Consider the following 20,077-nt stretch of genomic DNA (forward strand, 5'->3'; position numbering starts at 1 on the left):
GTTGCCTCAGTTTTTATATATTCTGCTTTCTTTTCAACTGAGGGTGTTCTGTGCATTGTTTAGTTATTACCTTTTGTTGTTGTTGTTGGTTCCTGTTTGTGTTTTGTATGAGTTACTGTATATGTAATCTAGGCTAGGTAAATCTATAGAGGCAGTAACTGGAACAATCATTATTCTAGAGGCATGCCAGGTGACAGTGGGGAGTGGGAGTAAATAGGGAACTAGCAACAGACTCTGTCTTCCAACTCCTTTTGCCTCTGTTGTCAGGGGCTGTAGAGTTGCTCATGACTCATAGCAACCCTACAAAAGAATGAGCCAATGCCCTATCATCTGCCATCCTCACAATTGTTATTTCTCATACGACTCTTTGCAGCTGTGGTGCCAATCAAGCTCATTATATCGAGGGGCTTCCTCCTTTTGCCGACCTTCTACATTCCCAGGCATGCTACTCTTTTGCACGGACTTGTCCCTCTTGATAACATGTCTGAAGTATGTGAGACCAAGTCTCACCATCCTTGTGTGTATGGAGCATTCTGGCTGTACATTGAGTCTATCCCTGTACAAAGAGGAGCCTCGGGGCATGAGTAGGCATGATGTATAGTGAGAAGGCACAGGAGTGTGTTCATGTGCTCAGACTTTCCGTGGCACTGACACTCACGCTCACAAATACATATGCTTACACAAGCACACATACAATGCTAGGGAGCCACAGTAAAGTGATGTTGGGGATAGTTGCTGTCCTCTACATTTTTTTGACAGCGAAAAGCATGCATACTTTGCACCCAGAAGTGCTAAACGTAACAGCACTGAAAGGGTTAATGTAGAACACATATAGGTAAATATTGTCAATTATTTTATTCAAATGTTTGGAACTTAAACACAAAATCATCATTGAGTTTTCACAAAATGAGGCATCTGTCGCCTGAAAGGAAAAAAAATATTTCTGAAATATGTTTACAGAAATGTAAAAATATTAGGCATCAAGACAGATGTGAACATATTCAGTGACTTGTCTTGTCTGTCAGTCTTCCTCTGAACCGAAGATCTTATTGTACTCGCTCAGCATGAGCTCAGCGATCTGGTTCTGGTATACCATGTGGATTGCTATGTTCCCCATCTCATTCTCCTCTCGCAGAAGCGTAGGTCCAAATACGATCCCCAGGCTTTGTGTGGACATGAGGTTCTTGGAGGCTCTGGCCACTATCCTGTGAAGAGAGAGAAGAGAGTCTGTTAGAGTTGCAGGGGATTATGGCCACACTGGCACCATACAGCTCTGTGTTCTTGAATTCCTTTCTTTCTTGCATGTCAGCGAATAGAAGGAAATGAGTGGCGTGATTGGCTTTGGTACAGCACAGAGTTCTACACAAGAAAAACAAAAATGTATTCAGTACCAGAAAAATAACAGCCACCACACCACTATACAATCTTCTATGTTATGCGGATTACTAGGCTCAGAAATTGAACCTGTCTTAAATGCAACCTATCTTTCTAAGGAACGGATAGGTTGCCTTAAACCTTTTATCTTCACAATACATGATCATTATACGTACTCACTAAATCTTTGTGAGTGAACAAATACATTAGGCAGCAATAATTAGTATGAGTTGTTATTAAAATTTAGTCTCTATAGTGCTTAATGGTGGAGATAGATGATTTAGGCATAAATATAAAAAATGCAAACATATAAACAGCGCAACATGTACATAATTAATGGTGGAATGTAAGATACGAAACCTGATAAAAAGTAAAATTTTAGCGACCAGAGTGAATCAATATTCCTTGCAAACTTGTTCACTGGGCTATATTTGTAGCAAAGGTATGTTCTGAGGCATTTAAGTGTATGGCAAAATTCTAAGTGTCTCTGTTCATTTTGGAGAGCTGGCTTAGTTCACAACCCAGTAAAAGAATTCATTTCCATTTGCACGGGGACTGAATCCCATTGGAATCAAGGAGATACTTGCTGTGTGAGGAGTGCATAGAAATAGGACCCCAAATGAAAAACCAAACTCACTGCTGCCAGTCCATTGCAACTCATAGCAACGCTGTAGGACACGGCAGAATGAACCCTGGAACTCTTCGTGGGCGAAGAAAGCCCTGGGGGTTTCTACCAGCTGATCATGCACTTGACAACCAAACTTGTTACCCACTACACCACCAGAGCCCATTACAGAAACTTTTACATGTACTTCTATGAACGGAAGCACCGTACCTGCTTCAACACAAAAGCCCTATAAGAGAAACCAAAGTCCCAGAAGTTAGAGATTTAAATTTTATGTTTGTTTTGCAATGATGCCTCCTTGTTGTTGGGTGCCATTGAATCCATTTGGACCCATAGGGACTCTGCACAACAGAGTGAAATACTGCCTGTGACCGCCCGTTGCTGCAGCCTCGGTGTCAATCCATCTCCTTGAGAGCCTTCCTCTTCTTCGCTGCCGCTCTACTTGACCAAGCATGATGTTCTTTTCCAGGCACTGGTTTCTCCTGACAATATGCCCAAACTATGTAAAATGAAATCTCCCCATCTTGTTCTCTGAGGAGCATTCTGGCCATGCTTATTTCAAGACAGAACTGTCTGTCTTTTTAGCAGTCTTTGGTACTTTCAATATTCTTCTCCAGCACAGCAATTCAAATGCCTTGGTTCTTCTCTGTCTTCTTTATCCATGTCCGACTTTCACATGAATATGAGGGAATGGAAAATACCATGGCTTGGGTCAGGTGCCCCTTAGTCCTCAAGGTAGCGTCTTTGTTTTTCAATACTCTAATAAGGTCTTCTACAGCAGCTTTAGCTAATGCACCTCATCTTTTGATCGCCTGACAGCTGCTTCCATGAGCACTGATTGTGGATCAAAGCAAGATAAAAAACAGTTGACAATCTCAACTTTTATCCACTTATCATGATGTTAGTTAGCTATTGGTCCAGTTGTGAGAATTTTGGCCTACTCTGAGTTGCAATCCAGACTGTAGGTTGCAGTCCTTGCTCTTCACCAGCAAGCGCTTCCATTCCTCCTCAGTTTCAGCAAGCAAAGTTGTGTCCTCTGCATAGTTCAGGCTGTTAACAAGCTTATGTCCAATCCTGATGCTACATTCTTCTTCATCTATACCAGCTTCTCTGATGATTTGCTCAGCAGCCAGACTGAATCAGTATGGTGAGTGGATACAACCCTGTCATACACTTTTCATTGTTTTAAACCATGCAGTATTCCCTTTTCTGCCTGCAAAACTGCCCGTCGGCCCACTTACAGGTCTGAAGGAGCAGAGTGAAGTGTTCTGGAATTCCCATTCTTCTCAAAGTTATCCACAGGGTGTCATGACCCACACAATTGAATGACTAGGCATAGTCAATAAAACATAAGTGAACAACTTTCTGCTGTTCTCTGCTTTCAGCCAAGATCCATCTGACAGCAGCAAAGACATACCTTGTTCCACATTCTCTTCTGAATCTAACCTCAACTTCTAGTAGCTCCTTGTCAGTGTATTGCGCCAACTAATATGGGATGATCTTCAACAAAACTTTACTTGCATGTGTTATCAATGATACTGTTCTATGAGTTGAGCAATTATGTTGGGTCACCTTTCTTTGGAATGGTTACAAATACGATCTCTTCTAGTCAATTAGCCAAGTAGCTGTCTTCCAGATTTCTTTGGCAGAGATGAGTGAGTGCTTCCAGTGTTTGTTCAGCCTGTTGAAACATTTCCATTGGTATTTCATCAATTCAAGGAGCCTTTTTTTGGGGGGCTAATGTTCTCAGTGTAGCTTGAATTTCTTCCTTCCGCACCACTGATTCTTGCTCATGTGCTATGTCTTGAAATGGTGACTAGTTTTAAAAAAAATCATTTTATTGGGAGCTCTTACAGATACTGTAACAATCCATAATTGTACAAGCATAATAGTACAGTTGCTGCCACCATCATTTTCAAAACATTTTCTTTCTTCTTGAACTCTTTGATATAAGCTCCTCTTTATCCCCTCCTTCCCCCTCATTACCCACCAGAAATCCTTATTATTATATTTTATTATTATAATTATTTTGCCATCTGTATTTGTTCCCCTCAAGTGGGGTTATATAGTCATCATTGCTATTGATTGCACCCCCCTTCCCATACCCTCAGGGAGTCATTACTCCCATTACTATTTCTGAAGGGTTTGTATTCTTTCATCCTCTTTTGATGCTTCCTGCAGCATTCAATATTTTTTCCATAGAATCTTTCAGTATTACCACTTGAGGCTTGAATTTTTTTACTTCTTTCAGTTTCAGATATGCTAAGCATGTTCTTCCTGTTGTGTTTTCTAAATCTAGGCCTTTGAACCTTCCGTTATATTTGGCTTTGTCTTCTTGAGCTGCCCTTTGAAATTTTGTTCGGTTCTTTGACTTTTTCATTTCTTCCGTTTACTTTAGCTATTCAATGATTACGGGCAAGTTCCAGAGTTTCTTTTGACACCACTTTGATCTTTGGTTGCTTTCCTGTCTTTTTAATGATCTTTTGATTTCTTCATGAATGGTGTTCTTGATGTCTTCCCACAGCTCATCACGTCTTCCTCTGCCATTAGTGTTCAATGCGTCGAATATATTCTTGAGATGTTTTTGACATTCAGATCAACTCCAGGTCATATTTTGGCTCTTGTGGACTTGTTTTAATTTCCTTTAGCTTTATCCTGAACTTACATATAAGTCATTTATGGATAATTCCATAGTCAGCCCCTGGCTTGATTTTAGTTTCAGACATTGAGCTTCTCTATCCTCTCTTCCCAGATATGGTCAATTTCTAGGTGTGCCATCTGAAGAAGTCCATGTGACAGTTTCCTTTTGTGCTGTTGAAAAAAAAATTACTTGCTTTGAACAAGTCATTGGTTTTGCAAAATTCTATCATGTGATCTCTACCTTCATTTCTATCACAAGTTAATATTTTCTAACTACTGTTCATTCCTCTTTGTTTCTAGCTTTTGCATCCCAATCACCAATGCTTATGAATGCATCTCAATTGTGTGCTTGATCAATTTCCAACTGAAGTCATTGGTAAAATTCTTCACTCTCTTCATCAATAACTTTTGTGGTTGGTGCACAAATTTGAATAATCATTGTACTGACTGGATTTCCTTGAAGGCAGACAGCTCACAGAGTGCATGGTACTTCATAATTGATTTTGCAAGGCCATTTTTAACAATGAATGCCACAACGTTCCTCTTGATTGTGTTATTCCTGGCATAGTAAATCATATGAATTTCTGATTCAAAATGGGCAACACCAGTCATTTAAGCTCACTAATGCTTAAGATGTCTATCTTTATGTGTTCCATTTAATTTTGATCACATTAATTTTCCTGGACTCCTACTTTGCACATCCCCATTGCTGATCATTAGCAGATCTTGCAGCCTTTTCTCTTTACCTTGAGTTGCCCTATCAGCAAATGAAGACCCACTCCCACAGACTTAACCAGGCTCATGTCACCATGGTCAGCTCCTCCGAGACATCATCTCCTCTTCCTCAGCCCGATTTCAAGTGTCCTCCACCCCGACAGACCCATCTCAGACAAATTTAAGCACCATTCTTTAGGACCTCAGTATTTGACAATGCTTCTCAACTCTGCGTAAGGGTTTCAGTGGCTTCTTCCTCCAAAGGGACAGCCAAGACCCTTTTCATGGTCTGTTCTTAGTTCGGAAGCTTTGCTGAAACTTGGTCATTTTGAGTGACCCTGCTAGGATTTGAAATAGCAACATAGCTTCTAGTATTACAGTTACACACCAGCCACCGCAGCATGACAACCCTGAAAGACAAGTGCATCTTTAGATTACTATTAAATTCAGTCCATGGGGAATGTGGTAGTTCCATCATTTCATGTCAACTTGAAGACATATAAAGTGTAGAGATGGAGTTTAGCCTGTCAATCCAGGTGACTCCTTTTTATAGGGAGGGCTGTGGGAACCTCCCCTTCTCTCTCTGCTTTCACCTTCTTGCTGGCTGACCCTGGCTACTGCCAGAGCCCTGTGATAAGCTGTGCCATTGGGTTCCCACGGCTTTCTACCCACCAGCCCGTGATCTTCCTGCATTCTGCGTCATTACATGTGTCTGTGTGAGTCTGAAGAGGGACTTATGGCCTAGTATCGGACTTATAGACTTGAATTGGACTGGACTGTACATCTCCTGATGTACAATTACTTCTTGATATAAAACTCTTTCTCAAACATTGAGATAGTTAGTTTATTGTGCTAGCCTGGCCAATAAACACAAGTGGGATTAATTGAAGGGTGGAGAGATAAATGACTCCATGAGCCTTGTCTTTCTTGTCTCTTGCTCTTTGATCATCAGACAATTTACAGGCTACACTACCTGTGGGACGCCTAGCTTGTAAACTGTGTCTCTGGAAGTTGAAGTCCCTTTAAGACCACATGATTGGAATGTACATCTCTGGAGCTGAGGACTGATGGTTGGTGACCTGCCTTGCTGTTTGCTGCCTATGCCGATATAGCCTAGTTCTCTCTACAGAGGACTAACTGGCGGCCCTCAAGACTTAAATGACTGCCAGTGTCTCACAAATCTCTCAGGGGAGTGAGTTGCACTGAGCCATTTGTACTGCTTTATAATTTAACTATTCATTTCTTGTATTATATATCTATCTGTATATAATTTAACAGTTCATTTCTTGTGCTATCTATCTATTTATCATTACTAGCAATCTGGTTTTGTCTCTCTAGAGAACCCTGCCTAACACAAACATTTATGAATGTCACTAGATTTATTTGTGTAGTCAACCTGGCCCACCACAGGGAAGTTTAGTGATTTTTAAAGGTATATGATCGGTGTAGGGATGAACAGAGTGCTGATAACTAGTAAGTCCTGCACTCCACGTAACATCTGATTCACAGGAAGTATGAGTGCAGAGAATAAGGAAAGGTAAAGAAACACGGTAATGGAAGACGATGGGTTCTCCAATCTCAAACCTTTGTGTGTATCCTTGGGATGCTGAATGGACGGATGCAAGACTCACTGGGTCTGCTCGGTGTGGGCCTATGTAGAACTAAGTAAGAAGAGGAAGGAAAACTTGCTTTGCTTATTTCCATCCCTTCACAAGTCTGACTAAGAGGCCATGTCTTCCAATTCCAGAGAGAGATCTAGAAGGGCCAAAGGCACATGTGCACTGACCTGTGATTCTCCTCAGCAAGAGTTCATGGCAAGCACATAACCAGCAAAAGGTGTCTAAAACAACAACAACAACAATAACAACAACAAATAAAGAGTCGGTTTGGACTCTGGCAACACTGTAGGACAAAGTAGAGCTCTCCCAGAGGGCTTTCAAAGCTGAGATCGTGCCGGAGGCGGACAGCCCCAGCCTTCCCTTGTGGAGTGTGTAGGGGTTGAAATGGCCAACTTTTTGATTTGCAGTGAAGTTCTTTCAACACTGTCCAACTCTCTCTTCTGTATTTATCATAACCAAATAGAGTTTGAGGCACATGGGATGGCCACTGATCAGAACCGACTTAGCAGCAACTGCATTGGATTTTGACATATTGTTCCAAGCAATTGTTTCGTTGAATCCTTCCATTTTTAATCCCATTTTAAACCCAAGAACATCAAGGCACAGAATGTGAAGTGTCCCCGTGTTACACGGAATGGGGGTTGGAGTTCAGGCGGCCGCCCTCCAAGACCATTGAGACACCACTGCTAAGTGTATGCTAAGACCCTGCACTTGATAAATGGACTGCTTTTTACTCCACCATCCTCCACAGGATTTTAAAATCTGTTTTTGAGAAGGTCTGGATTTCTATTCTTCACGGTAGGATTGTGATCGACAGCTTGGTTACAGATTTTTTGTGGGCAAAAATGCCTCCAGAATTTGGACTAGATATTCAAGATATTCTGCCTCCCATTTTCACTTTTCTTCTGCTTGCAGCAGGGACTATTTGTACCTACGAGCACTGTTGGCATGGCTACATTTCTGGAAGTGTTTCTCATATTTTTAGAGTGTCAGTGAGTTATCTGAGACTTCAAATTTAAAGTTTCTTTGGGAATGTCAGGAGCCATGCGCTGCGCTGGTGCATTTCCCAGAGATCTGTTTAATAATTTCAGTCTCCTGCTGTCCCAAGGCTGGACAAATTAAGTAACCCTTTGCTTCCCTTTAGCTGCTTATGTACCTTGGTTTAATATTTCTCTGAAACCTCTTACAGATCTACTTATTACAAAAGTCATTCATGATTCACTGTGAATGAAAAGCTGTTTTTTCTTTTATTTTAAATCAGTGTCTTTTGGAGATTCTAACACCTTTGTTGACATTAGCACACAGACACACAAAAAAGTTAAAGGCAAATATGGAGCAAGAGAACATAGTAAACTGATGGACGACCTAGTAGATGAAAGTTGCTTCAGTCACTTTACTCAATGGTAGCAAAGGTCTGAGACATGAAGACTTGAAGAGAATGTGGAGAAAGATGAAGCTTTCTATTCCTGGAAAGATTTAGTTTCAGAGACCCAAAAAAGGGCAGTTTGATTCTATCTCATAAGGTCTCTATGAGTTTGAAGTGACTTGATGGCAGTGAGTTGAGAGTAGAGAATAGGTCTCAGAAGACACAGGGCAGGGAGCAAGAGAATACTGAGAGTATTAAAGTAAGTGGCCAGTACGTCTGTATATACCGTCAATAAAGAGTAGACGGGGATAGTAGGACACGGGGTCAAGGAAAAATAGGGAAAAGATAGATTGAGATGGCATAAAGATAGATTGAGGGTTGATGATATGCTTTCCTATTTAGTAGAGTTTTTCAGTAGTCCTCTGGTGGTGCAGTGGTTAAACACTTGGCTGCTGACTCAAAGGTTGGTAGTTGAGACCTATGAACTGCTCTTCAGGAGGCAGTCTGTTTGGGTAAAGCAATGGGGGAGTTCTACTCTACCATACAAGGCCACTGGCAGTTGGAATTGACTCAATGATTCTCGGCAAACATATCATTTCAGTTGGTGGTAGGAGTGAGAATGGGATAGCTGAGAGCCACACTGATAAGCGTGGCACATTCATAAGGGCGAGGCTAAAAATCAAGGAAATCGTGAATTGATTGGATGGGGTCAGTCCTAGTTGTCAGGAAGCTATGATCGTAGAAGCTGGAAGGAGTTTGTAGCTTTAGGAGAAATTCAGGTTATGTGGAGCGTAATAAAGCTTTCCAGAGATTGCCAGAAAAATGATGCTAGTGGAAGTCAGATTTGAAGAGGAGAGCGAGGAAGTTGAATATGGGAAGCCTGTTTTTCTGTTTGTCAAGAGTTCTTTCTATTGTTCCTGCTCGGTGAAAAGTCTGCTCCTAGAATCCAGGGCAAGGCCAACTCCTACGCAGATCAATTTTTGAGTTTAAAGAAGGTTAATAGTAGGCCCATCACCCGCCTATCAGTCTGTTATAATGAGGTAGCTTGAGTCTTACTATGGTGTTGGGAGTAATGCTCCCGATATTTCAAATGCCAACATAGGCATTCATGGTGGCTAGGTTTCACTGGATTGGCACTTTTTGACTAAGGTAGACTAGGAAGTAAGGGAAACTCTGTAGATCACAATAGAAGATGGTCTGATAGAGTGCTGAAAGCTGAGGCCCCTTGGTTAGAAGTCACTCAACATATCAGAGGCTGCACGACTACAGTAGATCCTGAAGATGGTACAGAAGTGGACAGTGGGGTTGGATTGGATGGCAATTGAAGACAGTAGGAAATGAGAGGTGCAGGTCAGGGGTAAGGCTTCTCTGTCCTAGCTGAAACATCATATAAAAGAGCCCTGAAATCAGATTTTGTGTCTTAAATTTGTTGTAGACAAATGTTCATCCTGTGCTTTTCAGCACATGTAAATAGACAACACTTCAATTTACCTAGACCTGCATCTTTTGTGTCATTTCTCTGCATATTTCCCATTGAAATTTAATAAATGCCAGCTTTGATATATAAAATAATCTTTTTATAATCTTTATAAAATAATCTTGTTAAAGATACCTTTTGATAAGTAATACATAGTTTATAATACATAGTTTATAATTCAGCTTAATATTCAGATTAAGCTTTCTTTAATAGTTTTGAGGGTTTTGTTCTAAATTGGAAAAATCAACTTAGCCACAATAATTATTAGAAAAGTATAGTTAAATGAAGAAGATACAGATATGTATTATCTGGGCTATGCTATTTTGTTTATTCACTATTACAAAAAGTGTGTGTGTGTGTGTGTCTTGTTGACCGCTGTGTGGAGCTGTTTTTTTTAAAACATTTTATTAGCACTCATATAACTCTTATCACAATCCATACATATACATACATCAATTGTATAAAGCACATCTGTACATTCTTTGCCCTCATCATTTTCAAAGCATTTGCTCTCCACTTAAGTCCTTTTTATCAGGTCCTCTTTTTTTGCCTCCCTCCCCGCGCCTCCCTCCTTCATGAGCCCTTGATAATTTATAAATTATTATTTTGTCATATCTTTCCCTATCCGGCGTCTCTCTTCACCCCCTTTTCTGTTTTCTGTCCCCCAGGAAGGAGGTCACATGTAGATCCTTGTAATCGGTTCCCTCTTTCCAATCCACTCATCCTCTACCCTCCCAGTATCGCCCCTCACACCCCCGGTCCTGAAGGTATCATCTGCCCCGGATTCCCTGTGCCTCCAGCTCCTATATGCACCAGTGTACAACCTCTGCTCTATCCAGACTTGCAAGGTAGAATTTGGATCATGGTAGTGGGGTCGGGGGGGGCGGGGGGGAAGGAGGAAGCATTTAGGAACTGGAGGAAAGCTGTATTCTTTATCAGTGCTACATCGCACCCTGAGTGACTCATCTCCTCCTCTAGACCCCTCTGGTAGGGGATCTCCATTCCCCCTTCATTCACTACGGTAAGATTTTTTTTTCTGATGATGACTTATATCTAATCCCTTCTACACCTCATGATTGCACAGGCTGGTGTGCTTCTTCCATGTGGGCTTTGTTGCTTCTGAGCTAGATGGCCGCTTGTTCACCTTCAAGCCTTTAAGACCCCAGACACTATCTCTTTTGATAGCCTGGCACCATCAGCTTTCTTTGCCACATTTGCTTATGCACCCGTTTGTCCTCAGCGATCATATCATGGAGGTGTGCACCCAATGATATGATTTTTTTGTTCTTTGATGCCTGATAACTGATCCCTTCAGAACCATGTGATCACACAGGCTGGTGTGTTCTTCTATGTGGGCTTTGTTGCTTCTGAGCTAGATGGCCGCTTGTTTATCTTCAAGCCTTTAAGACTCCAGACTCTATCTCTTTTGATAACCCAGCACCATCAGCTTTCTTCACCATATTTGCTTGTTCACCCGCTTTGGCTTCAGTGGTTGTGTCAGGAGGATGAGCATCATAGAATGCCAATTTAATAGAAGAATATATTCATGCATTGAGGGAGTGCTTGAGTAGAGGCCCAAGGTCCTTCCGCCACCTTAATACTAAACCTACAAATATAGGCACATGGATCTATTTCCCCATCCTCATATATATTGCATGTACATGTCTTTGTCTAGACCTTTATAAATGCCCTTTGCCTCCTAGCTCTTTCCTCTATTTCCGTTGACCTAACTCAAGTCCCACTAGCATGCGCCGTCCCCACCTGGGTTATAGCTATACCTCTTCGTTACGTTACTTACCCTTGATCATTCCTTACCAGGCCTGCCACTCCCACCTCACCACCAATTCGGATCCCATGTTGTTCCCTTGTCCTTGGGTTTGTTAACACCACTTCCTTACCCCCACCTCCCCCTATCCCAAGCCCCCCCGGGACTGTCGGTCCCGTTGTTTTTCCTCCAGATACTTCATCCAGCCTATCTTATTTAGACAGACCTGTGGAGATAATAACATGCACAAAAACAAGACAGAGGAAAAGAAAGCAACAGTATACAACAAAACAACAACAACAAACCACTGACAGAACAAAACACATCAAGAAAGAAAAGCTTGTAGTCAGTTCAAGGATCGTTCGTTGGCCCTTAGGAGTGTTTCCCAGTTCAGTCTGTTGGGGCACCACGCCCTGGGCCCAAAGTCCACCCCCAGCACTCCCTGGGGACCCTGCCACCCCATTCCCCCGCTGTTCAGCTGCACTTCCCCAGTGCTTCGCCTTGGTGTGGTGGGATCAGTTCAGGCACAATTCCCACACTGTCTCCAGTGCTGTCCTCTGTAGCACCTTGGGTCAGTGAGGGGCATCATGTCCCATAGTGGGGCCAGCCATGTTGTCCTCTCTGTGGACTGGCTGCTCCAATCAGGAACATCATCCTCACGGCCTGGTGGGCCAGGCTGTGCTCCACTCTCTCCTCCTCCCCATCATCTGCTTCCGTGTGCAGTCATGTCCCTCTGGTCAGTCATGTCCCTCTCCTGGAACTGCAGACTCAATGTCGTCCTTTGAAACAAATTCTTCTGGGGGGAGGGGCAGGCATCCACTTAATTTTTGGTACTGGGCCAGCCTCCCAGACCCCATGGAGCTGGTTTTAGCGGCACAATGATCCCATGTGTTATACGGTTTTCTTGGCTACAGTCGTTACCCAAACTGATCACGAGACCTTTCTTCTGTAGTATCACTGAGTGCATCGAAGCCACTGACATTTAGGTTGATATTCCAGTACCACCCATTTGCACTATCCAGTGACCTTGTGTATATACTCACACCCACATTTATGCATGTAGTTATTTTTATTTATCTTAATTTTAACTTGATGGTTTATTTTCTGAATATTTCCAAACAGTAGTTGCTTTGTTGAGAGATCAATAAAACATTAACTTAGGATACAGATACTGAGGGTGAAGGCCAATTTGGGTCAAGATCACTAACTATCAATTACCTGCTATATGGTTCACCATGAGACAAAGGTATTCTCATAGCAATATCTAAACTGGATTATATTCTTTTATACTAGACAGGAGGACATTCGTTTCCAGAAAAGAGAGTCCTCAAACTTAAGATATCTGGGGAAATCTGTTAATATTATAAACCTCACTATTCAAATTACTCCCTACTTCCCTGGAGTATTAAATAGGTAGGTGGTGGGTTTAGAATAACACTGGAAGCTAACCACGGTTTGAAAAATACATCTTGAATACTAGTCACTAAAACAGTTCAAACTCACTGCCATCGAAGAGGTTCCAACTGACAGAGACCTGTAGGATAGAGCAGAACTGCCCCTGGAGGTTCCTGAGACAGTAAGCGCAAACAGCAGAAAGCCTCATCGTCCTCCAGAAGAATGACTGATTGTTTTGAACAATTCACCTTATGGTTGACACCCCAATGTGTAACCCGACATCACTTAGATTGCGTTACTTTGTACCTCTCCTTTTTATTGCAAATCAGTGGATATCATAACTTCTACTATCACTATGAAAACCAGCTGGACATTGAAAGTGCCTTTATTACTGAAGGCTTCAAGTGGTAAAACGTATGTGGAAGAGAAAAAGAGTGTGGAAAGAAAGCAAAATCCTGTATGGAAAAGGAACTCAAGCAGGAAGCCTCATCTTTCTCCTTTGGAGTGGCTGGTGGGTTTGAACACCCGACCTCATGCTTAGCAGATTGATGCTTCACCCACACTGCTATCAGGGCTCCTTAATCTAGTCTCTAAAGTGGAAGAAAATCTCTAAGACAATAATAATTGCACTTTCAGAAGCTTAAATGGTAGTAGTTGTATTGTTGGAAGGGGTAGTCTGGTTTTGAAAGCAAGTATGTCTTTACTATGGGTTGGCAGTGCCTCCAGGCTCACGCTCAGTAAAGTGAGTTCTGCGAAGCACCAGGCCTATGAGATGCTTTGCGCTACTCCCTATACACAATTTTAGAGGGAAAAATACATGATTTCCCTTCTTGGTAATTCTGAATGCAGAATAGCCTAAGAAAGACCCTGAAAAGTTCTGAAGGAAAACAAACAAACAGCAGCAATGACGAAAACCCCCGAACCTCCTCATGATTTTTACCATCTCTTTCCTAATTACTTTACTTGCACCCAGACCTCTTTCCTAGGCAATAGTTATTGGGTAAAAGCTGAGAAAAAAAATACAGAGTTTACAACATAAAAAAGGTGAGGAAATGCCAGAACTACTTTTTGTCAGGCCCAAGTGGAAGATGCAACAATCTACCAATTGAAGATTATTTTAGAAACAATCTACTACCCAGTACTACAGATTTTGGACCTCATGCAAATAAAAAGAAAGAAAAAACTTCCTAGAGTTTTGCTGGGTACGTTTTCCCCAAAGTGAGCTGAATTGCTAATTCAAAGCAATTTCTGAGTTGAGTTAAATCACAGCCAAATGACTCAAAATGAAAGAGGGCTTTACTATAAAACTAAAAAATAATCTGAATTAAGACAACCAAAGCATCTAATAATAGTCTGGTTCCAAACAGATACACGGATGCTGACTTCCTTGTATGTGCTCTGCTGTTACCATAGTGACTTGCAAAGGAAGTTGAGAGCCACATAATTGACAGCAGGACAAGGCTCCCAGAGGTGGATTAGAAGCCCGTCCTGCCTCGCTGTGGAATGCTATGATTCTCTAACACCCAGAACTTTAGGACAGCTTTGACTTGAAGAGGGACATGTGGTAGCAAAGGTCTCCATGCCATAAGTCACACCTGGTGTGTGAAATGACTCATCTACTGCATGTGAAATATTAATTTTGACTTTGCCCACTTAACTGAAGAGAGGCTGTTAAAAATAGAATAACACATTTTCAATATGCTCAACTTATGGTTCTCATGTGCGCTAACTATTTTGGGGGAAATCCATACTAACCATATGCTTACCTACCCTTAATTTGCACCAAACGCTATTGCTGTCTACACTGGCCCTCTTATACCATCGGGGACTTAGAAGACGTTCTACCTTATCATGGCCACATGCCAGCGGGGAGCAAGTCAAATATTGCAGAAGGACATTTACAGCTGCTTTTGTGTTTAATGTGAATGTGTTTCAAAGTGGTCATTTACATATAACTCTACCATTTTATGTTACTATGCAAATCAATTGACTTAAGTGAAACTAAAGTTTGATTTTATACCTAAAACATATTTCTATTTTTCAAAAGGACTTAACTATCATCCTAATGGAAATCACTGCTCTAACTTGACTTTTTTTCCTTTTAAATATTTCAAGTCATGTATATACAAGGGACTTCAAAAATTCATGGAAAAAGAGAATGCGAAGATACAAGATTTTTTCCATAAACTTTTAAAATCTGCCTCGTCTAATCCTCTCAAACTTTTACCAAGAAAGGGGCTTTATGTAACAAACACATTTTTGTAGGCAATATTTTGTGATTCCTTGCACTGATTTCAGTGCAGAAGATGGAAACATTTTCAACTATGTATTTGTTTCACAGGTTTAATTTATTGGACAGTGTAGATATTCTAAAATATATTTAAGAATATTCAGAATATCTAGTTAGTTATGAGAACTAATAAAAAGAATAGCCTATACGTTTCTATGTAATGATTGGTTTCTAGTTGGACTATGTGTTCTGTAAGGTCATGATAACCATCACATTCAAACTCCTTACATAGCACATAGTATCAAGCAAGAGCGAGCGTATCAAACGAACAAGCAACAAGTACACCTGTTGCTACTGCATCCATTCCGACTCACAGCGACCCCTCAGACTTCAGCACTGACCCGTGCCCAGTAGGATTTCAAATGGCTATCGCCTTATGGAAGTAGACTGCCAGGCTTTTCTTCTTCGGCCCTGCCAGATGAGTTCACATGATCAACTTTTTGGTTAGTAGGCAAGCACAAATCATTTGTACCATCCAGGGGCCTGCTGAGTATTTGGTATATGCTAATCACAGTGTCCTCCATGTTCACACTTGTCAAAACAGATAAAAAAGCACACCCCCCCAAAGCACTTCCATGCTTCCCCCTCCACAATTGTAATTATAAATAATACAGACTATTAGAGAAAATTTGAAAATTTAGAAAAGTATAGAAAAAACCCGCATTGATAATCACTACTCAGTGCAGCCAGCTATTCAACCATAACAATCTATTGAGTGGCTCTGTGTTGGACACTGTTCTAGTTGCTGGAAATAGAGCAGTGTCCAAAATAAATAATGTCCCTCCTCATAAGAAGCTTATATTTTTGTTCCAGAAATAGGTTACAAACTATACAGTAATCAGTATGTACCACGAAGTCAGGCGGAGACGTACTTCAAGGAAGAAGTACTTTAAGCTTTTGAAAAAATCTTCATGGCCCATAATCCACCCATAGAGATTCTCATTTATCTAGTGTGGGTGGAGCCTTCTGACTACTGCACTTGAAATAATAGCCCCTGCCTCTGCCATCTGCCATTCTGCAAAGTCGGGGGCTTGAGGACGGGAAGTACTACATTGTAGCAGGCAGGGTACTCAGAGAAGGGCTCTCTGAAGAAGGGGCAGGTGAGCAGAGACCAGTGTAAGTGCACGGAGTGGGAGAAGAGGTGCCTCCGTGGTGGGGATATACTTGGTGGTCCTAGGAAGAGAGAGACCAGGTGTGCAGGGAAAAGGCGAGAAGATCACCATGAAAGGAAAGGGTGGCTATAGGAGCAACATAAGTGAAAGTCCACAAAGACAGTAAGAACAGCTTAACAGTACTCTGTAAGGGAAGAACTCAACAGGTCACTGCCATTGCATCTACTCTGACTTCTAGTGACCTTATCGGCCTCTGTGGGTTTCTGGAACTGTAATTCTGTACAAGAACAAAAAGCTTCGTCCTTCTTGCTCATAGCTGCTGGTGATTTCAAACTGCTGACCCGCTCACTTAGTGGCCCAACTTGTAACTCACGACACTGTCGGTGCTTGGATCTCGAAGCTGAATAGAAACGGGAAGGAGAATGGACTTTGCTTCCATGTATATATAGGTTCGACAGAGGGTTTTCCCCTTCTTTTAAGATAAATAAATAAATAATCATTTTTTTAGCGTGTAATTCACACATCACACAATACAATGGCTTTGGTTTTGCATCAAAAGATTGCTACATGACACTGTTGGGACCACGTTGCTGTTGCCAGGTACCATCCAGTGGGTTCCCACTCATGGCGAACCTGTGTACAACAGAGTAAAACACCGCCTGGGCCTGAGGGGTCCTCACAATTGTCCTCGTGGCTGCGTCCACTGCTGCAGCCACTGGGTCAAGCCATCTCATCAAGAGCCTTCCTCTGTTTCACTGCCCTTCCACTTTACCAAGCCGCCCTTGTCCAGGGACTGGTCTCTCCTAGTAAGATGTTCTAAGCATATAGGATGAAGCCTCACCATCTTAGCCGCTAAGGAACATTCTGATTGTACTTCTTCTGAGAGATCTTTTGGTCATCCACGGTCCTTCCAAAGTCTTTACCAACATCATCATTAATTCAGCCATCCAGAATGATTCACCGGATTATAAGGCATGAGTGGAAAATGTAGAACGTAAACATCTGCATTTAGATGTTAGACGAAATTAAAAGAAAGACGCTAAATATATCTAGTATTTTATTTTCCATTGTATATGGCTAAAGAGAACTGCCACTTCACTTTGCGTGATGGGCATCTAGGATCGGCAGCAGTTTTCTCAAAAATGACCCCACAATAGCACAAAGAAAATCAGGTGCAATTTGGGTGTCATCCTTGAGAGTCCGCAGCACTGCATTTTACTTTCTGAGAAGAAATGCATCTTCAATTCCGTCTGTGGGAACTTATCTTTGATGGAGACAGTGTGCAAATAGCAGGACAAATGTGGCCAGCACCCCGACACGGTCCCAAAGCGAGGCGAGGGGCCAGATGCCCAATCTGGAGGAAAACACAGGTGAGAAAGACCTGACCACTGTGTGCAAATGTTTCTCTAAAGCCATGATAGAGAAGAAAACAATTCTTACAGATGATTCCTGGCAATTTCCCAGAGACCAGTGTTAACCCACTTCTGAAAAAGTAGTGCTGTGAAAATAGAATTGGCTCCTTCAAAAGAGTAATGAATTCCATGGTAGTGTGTAGTAGGTTACCTGTTGGGCTGCTAACTGCAAGGTCAGCAGTTCAAAACTACCAGCCACTCTTCTGGGAGAAAGAAGAGTTTTTCTGCTTCTCATAAAGAAAGAGTTACAGTCTTGGGAATCCACTGAGACAGTTGTACCCTATACTACAGGGTCACCATGAGTCATAACCAATTTGATGGCAGTGAGTTTAGAGAAAATGTAAGTGAGATAAAAGTAGACAGAGAAAGCCCTTATAGTGTGGTGAATGGCAATGGAGATGGCCATAGCTGACCACCTCTGACTTTCTCTTGCCACGAGGCAAGCCTCCACCGTCCATCCTTTATTCTGACGCCAACCTTTCCTCCCACACGATTGTGCACCTCTGCTGGGTTCAATCACTTACTGCAATGGTGTCACACAGAGCTCACAGACAACCCTCACAAGTCTGAGGGCATTTTAGGGAAATGAGTAGGTTACCACAAGTCAGAATCAGCAAACAGTAAGCATATAGTCATTGGTCTTCACAGTCAGAAGCCAAGCGTTTGCCTGGTTCTCAGTCTTTCAGCCACATGGTCGACAAATCTCTCTGGTTCTCAGCCTCTCAGCCACATGGTAGACAAGCTTTTCTCTGGTTCTTAGCCTCTCGGCCATGTGGTCCTTGGCTTTTGCCTCCCTGGGCCAGGAAGCCAGCCCGCCTGTTGCTGTGTTCCACAGATGAGAGCATGTTCCTGAGTTTGGGCCCAGTGTCTCTGAGGCTCTGGACCACAGGCTCTGACGTAGCTGGTCTTGGCTGCCTCCTCCCATTCAGACAGATATCTTGAACGTGCTCTTCCCGCGTCCTCTGTGTTTCTCTCCTCTCTGCGGTTTCAAAGGTGGCAATAAACACTGACCCCTGCCCTCCATTCGTGTTATACGGGCCCGGTATGCATAGTCTCATTCAAATCACTTGGTGGGAATTACAGAGACTTGGGTAAAAAAGCCCCGTTAAGAAATAGCATACGTAATACCACCATTTGGATATTGCCATTATTGATGTTTGATGCAGATTCTTCCAAATGTCCGTGTGTGGATCATTCAGGGTCTGTCTGGGCATTGTTCAATTGTATATAGCCATGGTGCACTAAGGCGTTTTGTTGTTGCTGTTGAGTTTTAAAAAGGGAAACACCTCTTTTTTGTTTATTACATCTTCTCTCATGGTTTTAAGACAGAAGCCCTGGTGGCCTCTGGTGGGTTGCATTCTGGGCTGCTCACCACAGGTCACCAGTTCAAAAGGATGAGCCCCTCTGCGGGAGAAAGATGGGGCTTTCGACTCCTGTGAAGAGTTACAGTCTTGGAACCCTCCCAGGGGCAGTACTGCCCTGTCCTGTAGGGTGCTTAGGGGTCTGAATAAACTGGATAGCAATGTGTTTCATTAAAAAATGGCTTTAGGGAGTCCTGATGGCCTTATCGATAAGCGATTGGGCTGAAAACCACAAAGTTAGTGGTTCAAACCCACCAGCTGGAGAAAGGTGAAGCTGTCTGCTCCTGAATGATTGACAGTCAAGGAAACCCCGGTCACTGTGAGTTGGACTGGATTTGTTGGCAGTTTTTTTCTTTTTTAATGGTTTTAAAGGTTAATGGTTTTAATGGTTAAGCAGTGGGCTCCAGGGCACGTTCCAAAACACAGATTATCTTCCTTTCCATGCTCCTCATTTTCTCTGCCCCCGGCCTCGCTTCATTCACTAGCCCAGCAGGCCTGCAGCCTTTTGCGTCGACACAGGGCAGGGTCTGGGGCTCTTCTTCGAATGCCGCGCACACGCACAGTGGCGGTGCTGCTTGGACCCCAGCGGCCACTCGCAGGTTCTCAGCCACCACCAGTCATGCTCTTGGCTCCAGCATATGCAGATTCTTTGGCCTCTCATCTGCCCCGCCCTGAGTGACTGCCCAAGTAGTCTAATGCCCCCATCTGGCTGTCAGTTCAGCCCCTTCCTGACCTAGCTGCACACCCATTAAGACCAGCCTCCTGGATCCTGCAGATCCAGTCCTCAGGCTCTTTCTGAAGGGTGCTTGTCAGCTTTTAATGTCATCATTTTAGGGGAATTTGACTCTAGATTGTCTGGAGGCTGCCTGTATACAAGGGGGCTTCATAAAAAGCTCGTGGAAAAATAAAATAGATTATGGAAAAGTA

General features: G+C 42.5%; 1 protein-coding gene across 1 annotated transcript in view; it reads right to left on the minus strand.

Annotated features, from left to right (window-relative positions):
• Positions 1-981: 981 nt before the first annotated feature.
• Positions 982-20,077, minus strand: part of ARHGAP15 (Rho GTPase activating protein 15) — a 751,376-nt gene continuing 732,280 nt past the window's right edge. Inside the window, exon 13 of the mRNA XM_075529808.1 lies at positions 982-1,205. Coding sequence (XP_075385923.1) covers positions 1,022-1,205 — 184 coding nt within the window. The 3' untranslated portion in view covers positions 982-1,021. The remainder of the gene's footprint in view (positions 1,206-20,077) is intronic.

The sequence above is a fragment of the Tenrec ecaudatus genome, chromosome 13, assembly GCF_050624435.1.
Source record: "Tenrec ecaudatus isolate mTenEca1 chromosome 13, mTenEca1.hap1, whole genome shotgun sequence".
NCBI classification, from domain to species: domain Eukaryota; kingdom Metazoa; phylum Chordata; class Mammalia; order Afrosoricida; family Tenrecidae; genus Tenrec; species Tenrec ecaudatus.